The sequence below is a fragment of the Mustelus asterias genome, chromosome 13 (assembly GCF_964213995.1).
Source record: "Mustelus asterias chromosome 13, sMusAst1.hap1.1, whole genome shotgun sequence".
NCBI lineage: Eukaryota > Metazoa > Chordata > Chondrichthyes > Carcharhiniformes > Triakidae > Mustelus > Mustelus asterias.
This window is the reverse complement of record NC_135813.1, coordinates 16,097,845-16,116,861: the sequence shown is the minus strand read 5'-3', so window position 1 is coordinate 16,116,861 and position 19,017 is coordinate 16,097,845. Positions and strand designations below refer to the sequence as shown.

At 44.4% G+C, this 19,017-nt stretch overlaps 1 protein-coding gene across 11 annotated transcripts in view; it reads left to right on the top strand.

Annotated features, from left to right (window-relative positions):
* ttll11 (tubulin tyrosine ligase-like family, member 11) overlaps nucleotides 1–19,017 on the top strand; it is a 128,478-nt gene that overhangs the window by 49,376 nt on the left and 60,085 nt on the right. For 7 of the 11 annotated variants that reach the window (XR_013499343.1, XM_078226407.1, XM_078226403.1 and 4 more), the window contains one exon: nucleotides 7,614–7,709. The exons of the other annotated variants lie outside the window; for them this stretch is intronic. Coding sequence is in view for 6 of the 7 variants with exons in the window: in XM_078226407.1 (XP_078082533.1) it covers nucleotides 7,614–7,709 (96 nt within the window). In the remaining variant the exon portion in view is untranslated. The remainder of the gene's footprint in view (nucleotides 1–7,613; nucleotides 7,710–19,017) is intronic. 11 annotated transcript variants of the gene reach the window in all.

The following is a 19,017-nucleotide window of genomic DNA, read 5'->3' as shown; positions in this document are numbered from 1 at the left end:
GGTGGCTAACAGAGAGCAACAGCTGCTGTGTGTTTGTCTCTCGCCCTGGAACCAGCAAACACCCTGGTTCTCTTTCATGCTGGCTCTCAGTCGCAGACCTAGTAGGAGGTCATGTGCTTCATTTTACCTTGAATTAAAAGACAGTTTAAAACATATTATAAAATCTCATACTCCTAGCAAAGTAACCACTTTTATAAATTTTACCAAGTATTTCTGTTTCTGTTTATTCGTTTCTAAGTTTCAGTTTAAATATTTCTGCATTGAATATCATGGTTTACAACTATATCGCCTTTTACTGTTTTTAAAAGAAATAATGTAAAATATTCTGAAATATTTGAATACTTTGGTATGATGGGGCTGTTTGTGGAGATTCGGGCCTGTCTTGTACTACACTGTTGCAGGTTTATTCCTGTTCTGTCTGCAATTCATTAGCTGACAGATTACTAAGTTGCCTACTTTAATTGTAACTGCTTGGGACTTACTGATGTGTTACAGTAATTTAGTATGACCGGGTATTTTGTACACCGGTACAGACAGGAAAGTCAGTCTTGCATTTTCAAGACTGTGAATGCAATAACACACCAAAGAAGCTCAGATTTTGTTGTAAAACATTAGCAATTTATCAGAAACTCAGATAATACTTTCCTGAAATCCTCGCCGCAATGTGAACAAACATAGCAGCGAGGATTCTCCCATTCGCACTTGCTGGAAGGGGTGATCCTGAATCATTCATGTGAATGGCGGCAGGGACTCAAAATCCAGAAGAACCAGTTCTCATTGGTGAGAACGCGATTTTGGATCTTCCCCGTTCCTTGTCGACGATGTCATCACCTTCACGCCAATAATGTGTGAATCTGCTTTACATTCATTTTAGTGGATTTAAATGTTATTAACCGCCTCCTTGTCAGATATTGAACCCCCGCCTTATAATGACACCACATCGGCATGGTTTACAGAAGGTTTAAACAGACGTGAACTGTTGTGGAGTCTCCCTGGGGGCGTAATTTATAGCCCCTGAGGGAAAGGGACATGACCAGGCAGTGCCCTGGCAATGCCCCAGCACAGCCCCATGGCACATATTGGCATGTCCATGCCAACCTGGTACTGCCAACATGTGCCAAGGGACGGGCCCAAATGGGAGCCTCATGGCAGGGGTGATTTATTTCGATGAAAGGCAGAAGGCCTGGGGATGTCGATGATTGATCAAGAGTTGGGTGGAAGGAGAAGGGGCTGATGATCAGGGCTGGGTGGGGGGATGAAGAGGCCGCTGATGGGGGAGGGTGGGGAGGAGAAGGGGCTGCTAATGGGGGGTTCAGTGGGGGGGAGAAGGGGCCGATGAATGGAGTTGGATGATGGGGTGAAGGGGCTGATGATTGATTGGGGGTTGGGTGGGGGAGAAGGGGCTGATGATTCGGGGTTAGGTGGGTTGGAGAAGAGGCCGATAATAGGGATTTGGGAGGGGGGAGAAGGGGCTGATGATTTGGGGTTGGATGGGTCGAAGAAGGAGCCAATGATTGGAGGTTGGGTGGGGAGCGAAGGGGCCGATGATTGGGGGTTGGGGGGGAAATGGGAAGATGATTGGGGGTTGGGTGGGGGGAAAAGCGGCCAATGATTGGGGGTTGGGAGGGGGTGGATCAGGGTTTGATGATCCAGTGGGGGGAGAGAAGGGGCCGATGGTTGGGGGTTGGGTGGGGAAGGGGAGGGAAGGGGCCAATCATTGGGGGTTGGGTGGGAAGGACCGGGGGCTGATGATTTTTGATTGGGGGGAGAAGGGGCCGATGATTGGGGGTTAGGTGGGGGGGAGAGAAGGGGCCAATGATTGGGGGTTAGGTGGGGGGAGAGAAGGGGCCAATCATTATGGGTTGGGTGGGGAGGACCTGGGCTGATGATTGGGGATTGGGTGGGGAGCAAAGGGGCTGATGATTGGGGGTTGGGTGGGGAGGACCAGGGACTGATAATTGGGGGGGAGAATGGGAAGATGATTGGGGGTTGGGTGGGGGGGGAAAGCGGCCAATGATTGAGGGTTGGGAGGGGGTGGATCAGGGTCCGATGATCCAGTGGGGGGAGAAGGGGCCGATGATTGGGGGTTAGGTTGGGGGGGATAGAAGGGGCCAATCATTGGGGGTTGGGTGGGGGAGGACAGGGGCCGATGATCGAGGGTTGGGTGGGGGAGAACAGGGGGGCCGATGATTGGGGGTTGGGTGGGGAGGACCAGGGGCTGATGATCGGGGATTGGGTGGGGAGAAGAAGGGGCCGATGATTGGGGGTTGGGTGGGGGAGAACAGGGGCCGATGATCAGGGGTTGGTGGGGGAGAACAGGGGCTGATGATCGGGGGTTGGGTGGGGGGAGAGAAGGGGCCAATGATTGGGGGGAGAAGGAACCGATGATGGGGGTTGGGTGGGGGGAGAGAAGGGGCCGATGATGGGGGGGGGGATAGGGGCCGATGATTGTAGGTTAGATGGGGGAGCACAGAGGCCGATAATCCAGGATGGGGGTGTTAGAAAGGGCTGACTCTGATCGGGGGTGAGGAAGGGAGCCCCTGAGACCTCTGGTGTGCTGGAGGGGATGTTTACTCAAGTTATGATCTTTTAAGATGGCACCCCGATCTCTGTGCAGCTGGGTTTTGCTGCGTGTTTAGGCTCTGCCCCCATGGGACCTGGGGGTTGGGTGGACTTAGACTGAGATGAAGGGGTTGACCTCAGGACTCTCCCCCAAGATGGGGGTTTCATGGCTGCACTTATCCTTGTCGCCCTGGGAAAGATGATGTTCACACTCAGGGTGGTGATTTCAGACATCATTCTGGGTAAGATATTCATTATTGTCTCTATCGTTTAAAACCTTTCAAGTACCCTGGTTACTTTGATATCCTTGCCCCGTGGACACATGGAAACCTTCAAAATACTGCAGCACTCCATTCCACGTTAGGGGTTGGCCCAGGTTAATGTCCAAATCTCCAGGTGTTTCAATATGACCACTTAAAAGAGATAATGTAAGGACCTCTCCGTTTTTTCAGGGAGATCCCCTTGCTTTCTATCCTAAGGAACAGCTACTCTGAAACCCCTTCGAAGTGCTTTGATGGTCAGCAGGGATTGTGTTTCACTGGGAATTTCTCCTTTGAAATCCTCTGAAGTGCTTTGATTGACAGGTTTAACTTCCTCTTTTCTAACCGCAATGTTTACAAAGCACTCGAGATGCATTCAACCATGAAGGAAAGAAAACCAACATAGTTCTTGGCTAGAGGGTAAGTGATCCAACATGTCAATCAAAGCACATCAAAGGATCCAGACATCAGATGCTGCTCTTTTTCAGTATTAAAAGGAGAACTCCCCAGTTGAAACACAATCTCTGCTGACCATCAAAGCATTTCAAAAGAGTTTCAGAGCAGCTCTGCCTTATGAGAGAAAGCAAGGGGATCTCCCTGGTAAAACTGACAGGCCCTTTCTATAAAACCACGTAAAAGAGATAATTTAACACCTGCAGCTTGGGACATGATGATCGGGGGTTGGATGGGGGGAGAGAAGGGGCCAATGATTGGGGGGAGAAGGAGCCGATGATGGGGGTTGGGTGGGGGGAGAGAAGGGGACGATGATGGGGGGGGATAGGGGCCGATGATTGGAGGTTGGATGGGGGAGCACAGGGGCCGATAATCCAGGATGGGGGTGTTAGAAAGGGCTGACTCTGATCGGAGGTGAGGAAGGGAGCCCCTGAGACATCTGGTGTGCTGGAGGGGATGTTTACTCAAGTTATGATCTTTTAAGATGGCATCCCGTGGGCCAATCCCTAATATGGAATGGAGTGCCGTGGTGATTTGAAGGCTTCTAAGTGTTCATGGGTCATGGATATCAGAATGACCAGGGCATTTCAATTATTTTAAAGGGCAGAGACAATAATGCATATCTTACAGAACGATGTCTGAAATCACCATCCTGAGAGTGGATACCACCTCACCTTACACAGGGCAACAAGGACATGCAGCCATGAGACCCCTTCTTGGGGAGAGTCTCAAACTTAACCCCTTCCACCCAGTCCAAACCCATCCAACCCTCAGTTCACTTGGGGGTGCCTCCCTCTACAGCCTGGCGGCAGCAGCAGAGGGACATATGAGCACAGTTTATGTCCCTCCTTGCATTCCCGCACCCTTGGTGTCCAAGGCATCAGGTTCAAGTTTGTTAGGACCTGCACCAAAGCTGGACTTCCTGCTGGGGGGGAGGAGACACCACAGGAGGACCTTGGGCTTCCAGCGTGATAATTAAATGCATATTAGCATCTTTGAATATTCATTGGGTTCGCTCTGGGCAGAAACTTATTGGCGCTGGCAGGGCAAGGCTGGAGCATCACAATGGGTTTACCGCCCGGTGGGAATCCCATTTTAGGTCCAATGCCCGATTCAATGGGCTGCCATGATTCCTGCCAGAGGCTAGTGGGCCAGTCTCCAGCCACTTCAATTCACTCCACATGATATCAAGAAACGGTTGGAGGCACTGGATACTGTAAAGGCAATGGGCCTGATAACATTCCGGCAATAGTACTGAAGACCTGTGCTCCAGAATATGCTGTTTCCCCTAGCCAAGCTCTTCCAGTACAGTTACAACACCGGCATCTACCGAACAATGTGGAAAATTGCCCAGGTATGTCCTATGCACAAAAAGCAGGACAAATTCAATTACCACCCAGTCTACTCTCAGTCATCAGTAAAGTGATGGAAGGGGTCATCAACAGTGCTGTCAAGCAGCACCTGCTCAGCAATAATCTGCTCAGTGACGCCCAGTTTGGGTTTTGCCAGGATCACTCAGCTCCTGACTTCATTACAGCCTTGGTTCAAACATGGACAAAAGAGCTGAATTCCAGCGTTGAGGTGAGAGTCTGGCATCAAGGAGCCCTAGTGAAACTGGTATCAGGGGGCAAACTCTCTGCTGGTTGGAGTCAAACCTGGTACATAAGATGGTTGTGGTTGTGGAGGGTCAGTCATCTCAGCTCCACTACATCTCTGCAGGAGTCCCTCAGGGTAGTGTCTTAGGCCCAACAATCCTCAGCTGCTTCATCAATGACCTTCCCTCCGTCATAAGGTCAGAAGTGGGGATGTTCGCCGGTGATTGCACAATATTCAGCACCATTCGCGACTCCTCAGATACTGAAGCAGTCCATGTTCAAATGCAACAAGATCTGGACAATATCCAGGCTGGGCTGACAAGTGGCAAATAACATTCGCACCACACAAATGCCAGGCAATGACCATCACCAATAAGAGACACTCTAACCACCGCCCCTTAACATTCAATGATGTAACCATCACTGAATCCCCCACTGTCAACATCCTTGGGATTACCATTGGCCAGAAACTCAACTGGACTCACCACATAAACACAGTGGCTACAAGAGCAGGTCAAAGGCCAGGGATACTGTGGTGAGTAACTCACCTCCTGACTCCCCAAAGCCTATCCCCACCATCTACAAGGCACAAGTCAGGAGTGTGATGGAATACTCACCACTTGCCTGGATGGGTGCAGCTCCAACAACACTCAAGAAGCTTGACAGCATCCAGGACAAAGCAGCCCGCTTGATTGGCACCACATCTACAAAGATTCAATCCCTCCACTAACGACGCTCAGTAGCAGCAGTGTGTACTATCTACAAGATGCACTGCAGCAACTCACCAAAGGTCCTTAGACAGCACCTTTCAAACCCAGGACCACTTCCATCTAGAAGGACAAGGGCAGCAGATAAACGGGAAGACCACCACCTGCAAGTTCCCCTCCAAGCCACTCACCATCTTGACTTGGAAATATATCGCCGTTCCTTCGCAGTCGCTGGGTCAAAATCCTGGAATTCCCTCCCTAACAGCATTGTGGGTCAGCCCACACAACATGGACTGCAGCAATTCAAGAAGGCAGCTCACCACCACCTTCTCAAGGGCAACTAATGATGGGCAAAAATGTTGGCCAGCCAGCGACACCCATGTCCCATGAATGAATAAAAAAAAGTAAAACAGAAAGCATGTATTAAGTAAAATTCTAATGGATTAGGTTCTGGAATGCACTTCCATATAACACAAAATTTTTACTTCTAAACAACACGTGGCTGTAACATAAAGTACTTATGCAGAAGGTTCTGAATTTCTTGGATTGCACTTATGAAACAAATAGAATGTTTTATACACCAATCTTGTCTGTAGAGGTTTACACTAAGATTTCCTGCAGAACTCATTTATCAATGCTGAATGTAAAAATCAGTGTTAAATACAAATGCAGCACCGCCAATATTTGTCCATTTTGAGTTCCAACTTCATATGCTAATTTTGCAATGGTTTGTTCCCCTCAAACATGTATTGTCCATGTGTTTGTATTGCATGTGTGGAGTCTGCAAAAGAACACTGATGTTTTACAGCAAAAACCACTTAAACCTCCACAGTGAGGGGATGAGATATGAATCTCGGTTAAATCTGGGTTTTAATTTCTGTCGTTCAGTACTCACACCAGGGCTACTGGAGAGAAACATATTTCTGGTTTAGCATCTCATTTGTGTTTTTGCTATGTCTCGGAACAAAGATTAATTTGACCATCTCCGCCATGGTGTCAATTTGGGCAGCTTTCAACACTAGCCTCAAAGCCCTAAGACTGAACTATTTAGACTTGCCTTCTGAGGTTAACATCCCTATCAACTGTAGTTTTAGTTTAAGTGATGTATACAGTGTTGATGTGCTAATGACCTTCACTGCAGCAATACCTTCTGCCAAGGCACATTGGGGGAAAAAATGATACATCACACTTATGCAGAACCTTTCCAGGAAATTTTACATAATGGAAAAGTGCATGTAACAGAGTGCAATGGTAATATGAAATTTCAAGTGGAAAATGCAGCCCAAACTGAAATGATAATCTTTCATTTTATATGCTGACATATATGTTTCAAGAAATGGACTCAGAAATTACAGCACTAAAACAGATTGTTTGATCTCACCAGTCCATTTTACTGTTTCTGTTCCATATATCCCTTTGCTACCACGTCTAACCTATTCTTAAATCTTGATGCACTCTCGGATTCAATCTATAACACTAGTGGTGCATTCCACATGTCTCACAATCCTCAGTGTAAAACCTCTCTCCTGCTGTCTACACCAAATTGTCAACATTAAATATACATTTAATGATTAAAGGTATGTATTTAATGTGTGTCCCCTCATTCTAGATCCCGCAACTACTGGACTGAGTCTTTTCCGATATACCTCGTCCCAACCTTTCATTTTAAATGTCTCCAATTGCCTTTATTCTCTTCCGTTCTAATGAACTGTAGACACCATCTTCTTCAATTTTATCTGGCATTCTGAAACTTGACATCTCCTCCCCTTTTAAAAGAAAAATATTGTTCTACAGTCTTTTGCCAATTTATCTTTTCACTTCACCTCAGCTTGTTAACTCTTTTTAAAATTTGCACTATTCTAATCTGCTATTGTTTTTGTGCTAACATTTTTTCTTTCTGTTGAGAACTTAAACCTTATCATATGCCCACTTCTCTCTCACATTTAACTATAAACAGATAGTAAAGATGATAGCTGAGATTAAATATTGAAATGTAATAGCCATTACTTTATCAAATTTCATTTTTGTTTACACAGATTTTAGGATTTGATATACTTCTCATGAAAAACATGAAGCCTGTTTTATTGGAGGTGAATGCCAATCCCAGCATGAGAATAGAACATGAACAGGAGGTAAGGGGCCTAGAGCTAGTTGGTACACTGAAGTATTTGCCTTAACATATCAAAGGAAAACATAGACACAACTGGCTAAGATGCTATTTAAGTTGTTACTTATCAACCCTTAAAACAAGAGTTCAAATCAGCCTTAGAATAGCAGGTGAAGGTTAATTTTAATTTGATAAAGGTGACAGATACATTGAGTTGGCTGGAAGTGCCGAATGCCACTTTGTCTCAAAATTAACTGATTTCATCCTATTAGCTGAGAGAAGCATTGAGAACAGGGGTAGTTTTAATTTAGTGACTTGCACCTGAATCACGTTCTGAACCAATAATAGCATTTTCTTCAGTACTATATTTGTTTAAATTGCATTTTTGATGAGCTACAGGGGCAGAATGGCTTCCATCATCTTGACTTGTCATTGTGAGCAGACCATGTTGTATTTTGAAAGAAGGTTGTTCACCTTGTACGTCCAGATATATTGTGAAGATAATAGGCTTGCAGTTTGATTCCATGCTTAGAGAACAATCTGAATGCACCTGCCCTATTCACCATGGGCTATTTTTCCCCAAGCATAGGTAAGCATCCAGGTTGCGTCATTCTGATGCAAGTTATTACAGGTTTTACTTCAACCTCTTTCTGATTGTGTTTTTGTGAATGTTTACCTCAATTCAATGCAGAAGAAGAATAAAGTACTGTACATTAGAAGGCAATGGCCAAAAAATAAGTGTTAATGGGACAGTGAAGTTGAAAAAAACCTAGGACTGTTGGTACGCTCGATCCATAACGTCATTGGAACGTAGCCAGTAAAAAATGTTAAACTTCATTGCCAAAACAAAAGAGTGAAGGTCATGATCAAATTGTATACTGTTCTGATCAGATCATATCTCTCGTATTGTGTTTGGTTTTGATCACCATGAAATGAGGGGAAGATTTTGTTATTTCATGGGAAGGGGCATTCCTGGCTAGGCCAGCATTTATTGCCCATCCCGAATTACCCTTGAGAAGGTGGTGGTGAGATGGCTTTTTCAACCGCCACACTCCATGAGGTGTATGTACACCCACCATGCTGTGAGGAAGGGAGTTATAGGATTTTAACAGTGAAGGAACAGTGATATAGTTCCAAATCAGGATGGTGTGTGGTTTGGAGGAGAACTTACAGGTGATGGTGTTTCCATGTATGTACTGCACTTGTTCTTCTAGGTGGTAGAGGTTGCGGATTTGGAAGATGCTGTTGAAGTAGGAAGTTGCTTCTGGACAGGGAGAGGACCCAGAAGGGAAGAGTGAAAACTGGTATTTGGACTGAACTATAGTATAACACAATAAAACAGTTGTAAGAATCACAGAATGTCTTCTGCTGCCTGATTCAGTAAATGGATATCCATCTGTTAACTGTCAAATGAATTGTTTTGTCCTGGATGATGTTGAGCTTCTTGAGTGTTGTTGGAGTTGCACTCATCCAGACAAGGAGATAATATTCCATCACACTCCTGACTTGTGCCATTTAGGTGGTGGATAGGCTTTGTGGAGTCTGGAGCTGAGTTACTCACTGCAGAATTCCCAGCCTCTGACCTGCTGTCATAGTATTTATATGGCTAGTCCTGTTCAGTTTCTAGTCAATGGTAACTCCAGGATGTTGATATGGAGGTTTCAATGATGGTAATGCCTTTGAATATCAATGAGCAGCGGTTAGATTCTCGCTTAAGAGGAGGTAATTCGGACATGAAGGATTTAAAACTGGTAACAAGGCAATATTGGATAGAATGTCTGTATTTAAAGTTGATAAGGCACCAGGACTGGATGAGATGCATCCAAGGATACTGAGAGCATGTGTGAGCATACTATGGAGCACATACTACGGAGCACCATAATTATTTAGTCGTGCATAAACTTGGGTAGTATTAGAGGACTGGCGAATTGCAAATGTTACATTTTTCAAAAAAGGGTGTGAAGATAAACCCAGCAATTACAAGCCAGTCAGTTTAACTTCATCAAGATTCTTGAATGAAAAGAGAGTCAAGATGTATAGGGGATAGACAGGACAGTGCAGGCCACAATCAGGTCAGTCAAGATCTTAACAAATGGTGGAGCAGGTTCAAGGGAAGAACGGTCTACACTTGCTTCTAATTTGTGGATATAAAGCCCAGGCCTGAATGTTTTCCAGGCCTTGCTGTATATGAACACTCAGTGCTTCAATATCTGTGGAATCATGAATGTGCCTGTTTTACAAGTAGATTAAGGGTAAAAGGATAACTGAGAGAGCAGGACCCATTGAGGACCACAGTAGTAATTTGTGTGTGAATCACAGGGCATAGGTAGGGTTCTAAATGAATACTTTGTGTTGGTATTCGCGAGTGTGAGTATAGCAATCAGGGAGAAGGACTGATAAAATTAAATTAATTAACATAGACAGGGAAGAAGTTCTGAGTAGCCTAGCAGGCTTAAAAGTCGATAAATCTCCAGGGCTGGATGAAATGTATCCCAGGCTGTTGAGTGAGGCAAGGAAGGAATTAGCCTGAGCACAGGCAATAAGTTTCAATTCTTCTCGGGCCACAGCAGAGGAAAGGTGCTGGAAAACTGGAAGACAACTAATGTGGGACCATTATTCAAGGAGGGTGGAAAGGATATACCAGGAAACTACAGGCCAGTCAGTCTAACCTCAGTGATGGGGAAACTACTGGAAGCAATTCTAAGAGACAGAATTAATTTGCATTTGGAGGGGCAGGGATTAATCAAGAACAGTCAGCATGGTTTTGTTAAGGGAAGGTCATGTCTGACCAACTTGATTAATTTTTCAAAGAGGAGACCAGGTGTGTAGATGAGAGCAATGCATTTGACTAACCTACTTGGACTTCAGCAAGGCTTTTGATAATGTCCCACATGGGAGATTGATAGTGAAGGTAAGAGCCCACGGGATCCAAAGAAACTTGGCAAATTGAATCCAGAATTGGCTGAGTGACAGGAAGCAGAGGGTGATGGTCACGGGGTGTTTTTCTGACTGGAACTCTATGTCCAGTGGAGACATGCAGGGATCAGTGTTGGGGCCCTGGTTGTTTGTGGTACATATAAATGATTTAGACTTGAATTTAGGAGGGTTGATCAGTAAGTTCATGGATGATATGAAAATTAGTGGGGTGGTAAATAGAGAAGAGGATAGCCTTTGATTACAGGAGGATATAGATGGGCTGAACAGTGGCAAATGGAATTCAAACCAGATAAGGGTGAAGTGATGCACTTGGGCAGGACAAACAAGGCAAGGGAATACATGATGAACGGCAGGACCATGGGAAACATCAAGGATCAGAAGGACACTGGTGTGCATATACACTGGTCCCTTAAGGTAGCAGAATAGGATAAAGTGCTTAAGAAGATATATGGTATACTTGCCTTTATTAGCCAAGGCATAGAGTTTAAGAGCAGGAAGATTATGCTGGAACTGTATAATACATTGGTTAGGCCATAGCTAGAGTATTACAGTTCTGGAATCTACATTATAGGAGGGATATGATAGTACTGGAAAGAGTGCAGAGGAGATTTACCAGGATTTTCCTGGGCTGGAGAGTTTTAGTTATGAAGAGAGATAGGATAGACTGGGATTCTTTTTCTTAGAGCAGAGGAAACTGAGGGGGACATAATTAAGGTATATAAAATTCTAAGGGGCATAGAGTAGACGGGAAGAAACCTTCCCTCTTGGTGGAGGGATCAGGGACCAGGGAGCATAGATTTAAGGTAAGGGGCAGGAGGTTTAAAGAGGATGTGACAAAAACCTTTTCACCCAGAGAGTGGTGAGAGTTTGGAATTCACTGCCTGAAACGGTGGTGGAAGCAGAGACCCTCATAATAATCAAGAAGAATTTAGGTGTGTTTTGGCGATGCCAAGGCTTACACGGCCAGGGCCAAGTGCTGAAAATTGGGAATAGAGTAATTAGGTGGTTGTTTTTGACTGGCACAGTCACAATGGGCTGGTGCCTTTTCTGTTCTGCAGACCTCTATGCCTCTGGTGCTACACAACATGACAAAGAGCATCTTCAAGATGAAGATGGAACTTTGTCCTCACAAGGTCCCTCCTATCAAAGCTGTCATAAACAGATATGTCTGCAACAGGTATATTGGTGAGGATGAAGCCAAATAGAATTTTCCCTCTTGTTGGTTCCCTTCCCTGTCACAGTCTAGCTGCTATGACCTCTGGGACTTGGCCATCTCTGTCACCAATAATGCTGCCAAGTCATTCTTTGTGATGGAAAAATAGAATGAAGTCCCTCACCAAGGGCACATTCTATGCCCTTATCACCCTCAGTGTCTCTTCCAATTGGTGTTCAACATGGAGGAATACTGATTTATCAACTGAGCGAGGAATTGTCGGTGGTCATCACGTTTCCTTGTCCAAGTTTATCCTGATGCCTCGAGATTCCATGGGATCCAGAGTCTATGTTCAGTACTATTCAGGGCAACTCCCATCTGTGTGCCACTGTGACATCATGTCTGATGAATCAGGTCTGCAGTAGAAAAGACATAACTAGGAATGGTGATGTTGATACCTGGGATATTGTCTGTAAGGTTCTATGAGTATGACTATATCAGGCTATTGCTTGATTAGTCTGTGGGGCAGCTCTCCAAATTTTAGCATAAGCCCCAAGATTTTAGGAGGACACTTCCGGTACCTAGATATATGCCAGAGGGCATTTAGTGCAGAAGGCAGTTCAAAGATAAGCCAGAAGACTCATCACTAGTGTTCAATGTTTGAGATACACGAAAAGACTTGGTGAGATTTATGATTTGCAGCCAAGAAAAGAGGAATCTTAAGGTGACCATTTATGAAGGTGCACATGAAGTTAAATTTGGAAACTGTTTAAAATTGAATCACATGTAGGCTAAGGGGGGGGTCACAACGTAACTGTTGAAAGGATCGTTTAGGATTGATCTCAGGACATTCTTCTTGGCACAAGGAATGATTAACATTTGGAATGGACTGGAGGATAAAATAGTAAAGGCAAAGCTCTGTAGTCATTTAGTAAAAAATTGGATATTGCAGTGAAAGGATACAGTGGTTAGCACTGCTGCCTCACAGCGCCAGGGACGTGTCTTTGATACCGGCCTTGGGTGACTGTGTGGAGTTTGCACGTTCTTCCCGTGTCTGCATGGATTTCTTCTGGGTGCTCCGGTTTCCTCCCACAGTCCAAAGATGTGCAGATCTGGTGGATTGGCTTTGCTAAATGTGTGGAGTTACGGCTTAGGGTGGGGAGGCGTGGGCTGGGTAAGATGCTCTTTCGGAGAGTCGGTGCAGATTCAATGGACCGAATGGCCTCTATCTGCACTGTCGGGATTCTATGGACTTAATTTCTGGATGGATGCATTAAAAGGTATAGTCAACGTATATTGTGTGCAGTTCTGGTCACCTCACTATAAGAAGGATGTGGAAGCGCTGAAAAGAGTGCAGAGGAGATTTACCAGGATGCTGCCTGGTTTGGAGGGTAATGTCTTATGAGGAAAGGTTGAGGGAGCTAGGGCTGTTCTCTCTGGAGCGGAGGAGGCTGAAGGGAGACTTAATAGAGGTTTATAAAATGATGAAGGGGATAGATAGAGTGAACGTTCAAAGACTATTTCCTCGGGTGGATGGAGCTATTACAAGGGGGCATAACTATAGGGTTCATGGTGGGAGATATAGGAAGGATATCAGAGGTAGGTTCTTTACGCAGAGAGTGGTTGGGGTGTGGAATGGACTGCCTGCAGTGATAGTGGAGTCAGACACTTTAGGAACATTTAAGCGGTTATTGGATAGGCACATGGAGCATACCAGGATGATAGGGAGTGGGATAGCTTGATCTTGGTTTCAGATAAAGCTCGGCACAACATTGTGGGCCGAAGGGCCTGTTCTGTGCTGTACTGTTCTATGTTCTAGTCCCAGATGACCCTTTGAGGTGGGAGGGCTGACTGATGATGATTTAAATCTGAGGATCACCACACCTCAGGCAAGGGGCAAGGTTGAGAAGGCAGCCCTTCATGAATAAGCTCAGCTGGTACAGGAATTTAATCTGTGCAGTTGGCATCACTCTGCATTATGAAACAGCCATCCAGCCCACTGAGCTAACTGACAAATTGTTTACCTCATTTCCTACATTACATGGTTTTGTAAGAGGGAGGTCGTGCCTTACAAATTTGGTGGAGTTTTTTGAGGAAGTGACAAAAACGGTTGATGAAGGAAGGGCCGTGGATGTCGTCTATATGGATTTCAGTAAGGCATTTGACAAAGTCCCACACGGCAGGTTGGTTAAGAAGGTTAAGGCTCATGGGATACAAGGAGAAGTGGCTAGATGGGTGGAGAACTGGCTTGGCCATAGGAGACAGAGGGTAGTGGTCGAAGGGTCTTTTTCCGGCTGGAGGTCTGTGACCAGTGGTGTTCCGCAGGGCTCTGTACTGGGACCTCTGCTATTTGTGATATATATAAATGATTTGGAAGAAGGTGTAACTGGTGTAATCAGCAAGTTTGCGGATGACACGAAGATGGCTGGACTTGCAGATAGCAAAGAGCATTGTCAGGCAATACAGCAGGATATAGATAGGCTGGAAAATTGGGCGGAGAGGTGGCAGATGGAGTTTAATCCGGATAAATGCGAAGTGATGCATTTTGGAAGAAATAATGTAGGGAGGCGTTATACAATAAATGGCAGAGTCATCAGGAGTATAGAAACACAGAGGGACCTGGGTGTGCAAGTCCACAAATCCTTGAAGGTGGCAACACAGGTGGAGAAGGTGGTGAAGAAGGCATATGGTATGCTTGCCTTTATAGGACGGGGTATAGAGTATAAAAGCTGGAGTCTGATGATGCAGCTGTATAGAACGCTGGTTAGGCCACATTTGGAGTACTGCGTCCAGTTCTGGTCGCCGCACTACCAGAAGGACGTGGAGGCATTAGAGAGAGTGCAGAGAAGGTTTGCCAGGATGTTGCCTGGTATGGAGGGTCTTAGCTATGAGGAGAGATTGGGTAAACTGGGGTTGTTCTCCCTGGAAAGACGGAGAATGAGGGGAGATCTAATAGAGGTGTACAAGATTATGAAGGGTATAGATAGGGTGAACAGTGGGAAGCTTTTTCCCAGGTCGGAGGTGACGATCACGAGGGGTCACGGGCTCAAGGTGAGAGGGGCGAAGTATAACGCAGATATCAGAGGGACGTTTTTTACACAGAGGGTGGTGGGGGCCTGGAATGCGCTGCCAGGTAGGGTGGTGGAGGCAGGCACGCTGACATCGTTTAAGACTTACCTGGATAGTCACATGAGCAGCCTGGGAATGGAGGGATACAAATGATTGGTCTAGTTGGACCAAGGAGCGGCATAGGCTTGGAGGGCCGAAGGGCCTGTTTCCTGTGCTATACTGTTCTTTGTACAACAGTGACAGCACTTCAAGAATACTTTGCTGTGAAGCACCTTGAGAATCTGGTCCTGAAAGACTATTTAAATGCATTGCTTTTTCTTGAGGCTGGGGTTAGCTCATTCCCCATTTAAAATGAATCATATGAAGTAATTTATATTCCTGTAAATTTACATGTTCCTGTTCTGCCTGGAAGCATCTGCCCAATGGAGTCCCACAGGGATCAGTTTTAGGGCCCTGTCTGTTTGTAGTTTATATAAATGATTTAGACTTGAATGTAGGAGGGTTGATCAGTAAGTCAGTAAGTTCATGGATGATATGAAAATTGGTGGGGTGTAAATAGTGACGAGGATAGCTGAACATATTACCGAACATATTCGACAATAACAGCAATTAAATTGTCTGTAGTCCTAAGATTTTGAATGTGCACTCTTAATATCTTCAAAAATGTGTTGTAGTATATGTTTTATCCAGAATTTGACCCAAACAGTAATTCACAACATTGTAATGAGTCACCTAATTTTAGTCCACTAAAGCAATGACAATGCTACTGATATAGTATAGTAACAATAAAGATGAAAGTAGTTTGTTAGACATTTCACCCCTTAATCTTCTTCTTCACCTTACAATATATGCCTTTTCCAGATGGGAAGCTAGATTTGTTACCTGCCCCCAAACATGTGCCATTGCCATACAGAAATTGGCAGATTACCCAAGTGCCTGATTTTTCAATAGCACTGCTGAACTCAGGAATTTAATGTTTAATTGATAGAATATATCCCAACAGAATGCAACATACTCGGTTTGCAACTCAGCATGATTGTGTATACTCATAAAATATGCTTTCAAAAATGCTAGATTATTGGAGCACAACAATATACAAAAGCAAAACACTGCAGAAGCTGGAAATCTGAAATAATCTGTTGAATGATCAACCTGAAATGTTAACTTTTTCCAGATGTCGCCTGATCTGTTGAGTATTTCCAACATTTTCTGTTTTATTTACAATGTACAGAACTGGTTGTACTTCAGAAATGTCAGTATGTAAGAATCAAAGCAGTGAAAAAAAATCACAATATTAATAAATATAGATGTTGAGGAAGGTTATATATTTTTAATTATCACTTCATAAATCTAATTTCATTGCTGAATGTCAGCACAGCTGAACAAAACACACATACCATCAAAAATAAATGCTGACTCTCATTACCTGTTGCTTTAATATGTGAAAATGAATATAACACATTGGTTTGTTGTCAATTTGCAAGTTTCCCCGATGCTTGCTGATTTTAGTGTTACATGAATAATTTCTTTCCATTTCAGACTGCAAGTTATGTTATTTGTCTTGCTTGATTTATTAGTTTTGATCAACATGGCAACACCTAGATTAATACAGTGTATCATAGTGGGCAGAGCTTTTCATTGGCAGTAGTATATGTGTAGAAATGCCTTCCATCAATAATACTGAAAAATTTAAAGTCAGTACAAAACAAGAATCATCAATGTGATAGCAGCAGGCATTTCATTCACACACAATTGTAACCACAGGCACTATTATTTGTGTTTTTGTCTGAGTGGTTTGGGTTGCCAAAGATCTTGTACCTTGCTGCTTCCCTCCAACAACTATCAAGGATTCCTGCTCCTTTTTCTTCTGTTAATAATTCTGTTTAATAATGCTCCTGGGTGGAAAGTCTACCAAAATGAGTATTAGAGTTTTGAATGACATTTCAAATATATAGCATGCTTAAAATGATGGTACCAATTGAATGCCCATTCTTTATCAGTTTTGCTGTTTGTATATCTGTTATGATGGCCACGAAGGCCACAGGGATCATTAATAGATCTACTGTGGGCTTCATGGAGTACGAGCTGCCTTATTGAACAAGCGGAGGCTCACCCAATGGAAAGTTAGCCAGTAGGGATCTTAAGCCTAAACCTTTACCAGGACCAGAGTGGTAGGTCCCTGAGGTGAAGACTACCTGACTGAAGACTACCCCTGGAAGTGGCCTTTTCCTTTGGTTCACAGTAAAGTGTATTGGTGACAGAATTCGTTGTATTTTTTCTTTATTCTTTCATGGGATGTAGGCATCACTGGCAAGGCCAGCAGTTGTTACCTATCCCTAATTGCCTTTAAATTGAGTGGCTTGCTCGGCCACTTAAGAGGGAAGTTAAGTGTCATGCACATTGTTGTGGGTCTTGAATCACAAGTAGGCATGACTGGGTAAGGATGGTAGATTTCTTTACAGGATATTGGTGAACCTGATGCGTTTTTAATGATAATCAATGATAGTTTCATGGTTGCCATTTCTGAGACTAGCTTTAATATTCCTAACTTATTAACAGAGTTCAGATTCCACCAACTCCTTTGTGGGATTTGAACCCATGACCCATGGACATTAAAGTGGGCCTCTGGGTTACTAGCCCAGTGACATTACCAGTGCCCCACCATCTCCCCTCTGCGACTGATTATTACATTGGTGATGAAGAGAAAAAATATTTTCTTCCTTCATCTTTCCCTCCAGACAGCCTCCGAATGTCAAGAATTTGTCCAGTCAATATGCCTCTTTTCGGGAAACTTGAGTCTTATGGCACCAGTGGGGAAGACTGGGCCCAATGTACTGAGCACATGCGTTAGTTATTCCGTGCTAACAACATTGAAAGAGACAAAAAACATAAAGTAATAATTGCTAACAGCATGCTTCCAGTGTAATAAGAAGTCTGACCTATCCGGATGCCCCTGACTCAAAATTTATGATGAACTGGTACACCTGGTTTAAAAAAAACACCATGACGCAAAGCCACCGATATTTCAACATGGCTGGGAGAACCCCTGGGGAACCTGTCACTGAATTCTTCTCTAGGTTATGGCAATTAGCTGAACACTGCGAATTTGGACTGCCTCTTAATGAAATGCTACAGGGCAGATTGGCATGTGGCATAAATGACCTAACCATCCAAAAGAAGATAACGGCAAAATACTGCAGATGCTGGAATCTGAAACAAGAACAGAAAAATGCTGGAAAATCTCTGCAGGTTTGACAGCATTGTGTGGAGAGAGAATAGAGCCAATGTTTTGAGTCTGAATGACCCTGTTCTCTCTACAGATGCTGTCAGACCTGCTGAGACATTGCACTATTTTTCTGTTTCCATCCAAAGAAAGATATTGGCAGAACCCAATTTGGGCTTAAAAAAAGGCTGTTGAGATAGCCTTGTCACATTAGAACGTGGAGAAAGGGGCTCAGGAACTACAAGGGGCATCAGGTAGCAATGTCTTACAATTAGAGGGAGGAACCTCATGCAACCAGCCCTTAATAGGGATTACTTGTGTCAGTCTGGTATTAAAGGGCCACTTTCAATATAGGAACCCTAATGTCGCTACCAGACAGTCAAGGAATGGCATTGCCAACACTGTATTAAAGACAATACTCTAGAAAGGTGTAGTTGCCAGTGGACGGATTACTGCAAGAACTGTCAAAGGACACAGCCACGGTGATGTTTCAGGAACAGGCAAAATGTGTGCTGCCTAGGAAGGAAGCCGAGTCTGGTACCTAAGCATACCATGCAGGTATACCCTTTTCCAGAGACAAGAACACTACAACGGAATCATATTGTGACAACTAAAGTTGCCCCGATAATGGTGGAATTACTAGTAAATGGCCATCCCTTGAAGATGGAGGTGTACACAGGAGCTGCAGTCTCCGTTATCGGAGGACAGACATATCAGTACCTCCACTCGGGCATCCAACTCCTGAGGTTGGAAGATACGAATGCCAGGCTCGCCACCTACACGGGGAACGTTTATAAATAAAAGGTACTACAGTGGCCCTAGTGACTTATAGACAGAAATCAGGTCGTCTCCCACTCGTTGTTGTACAGGGAACAGACCAAGCCTTGTGGGGAGAGATTGGCTCCGGCAGATTTGGCTCAACTGGTTCGAGATCTTCAGGCTACCGTATGC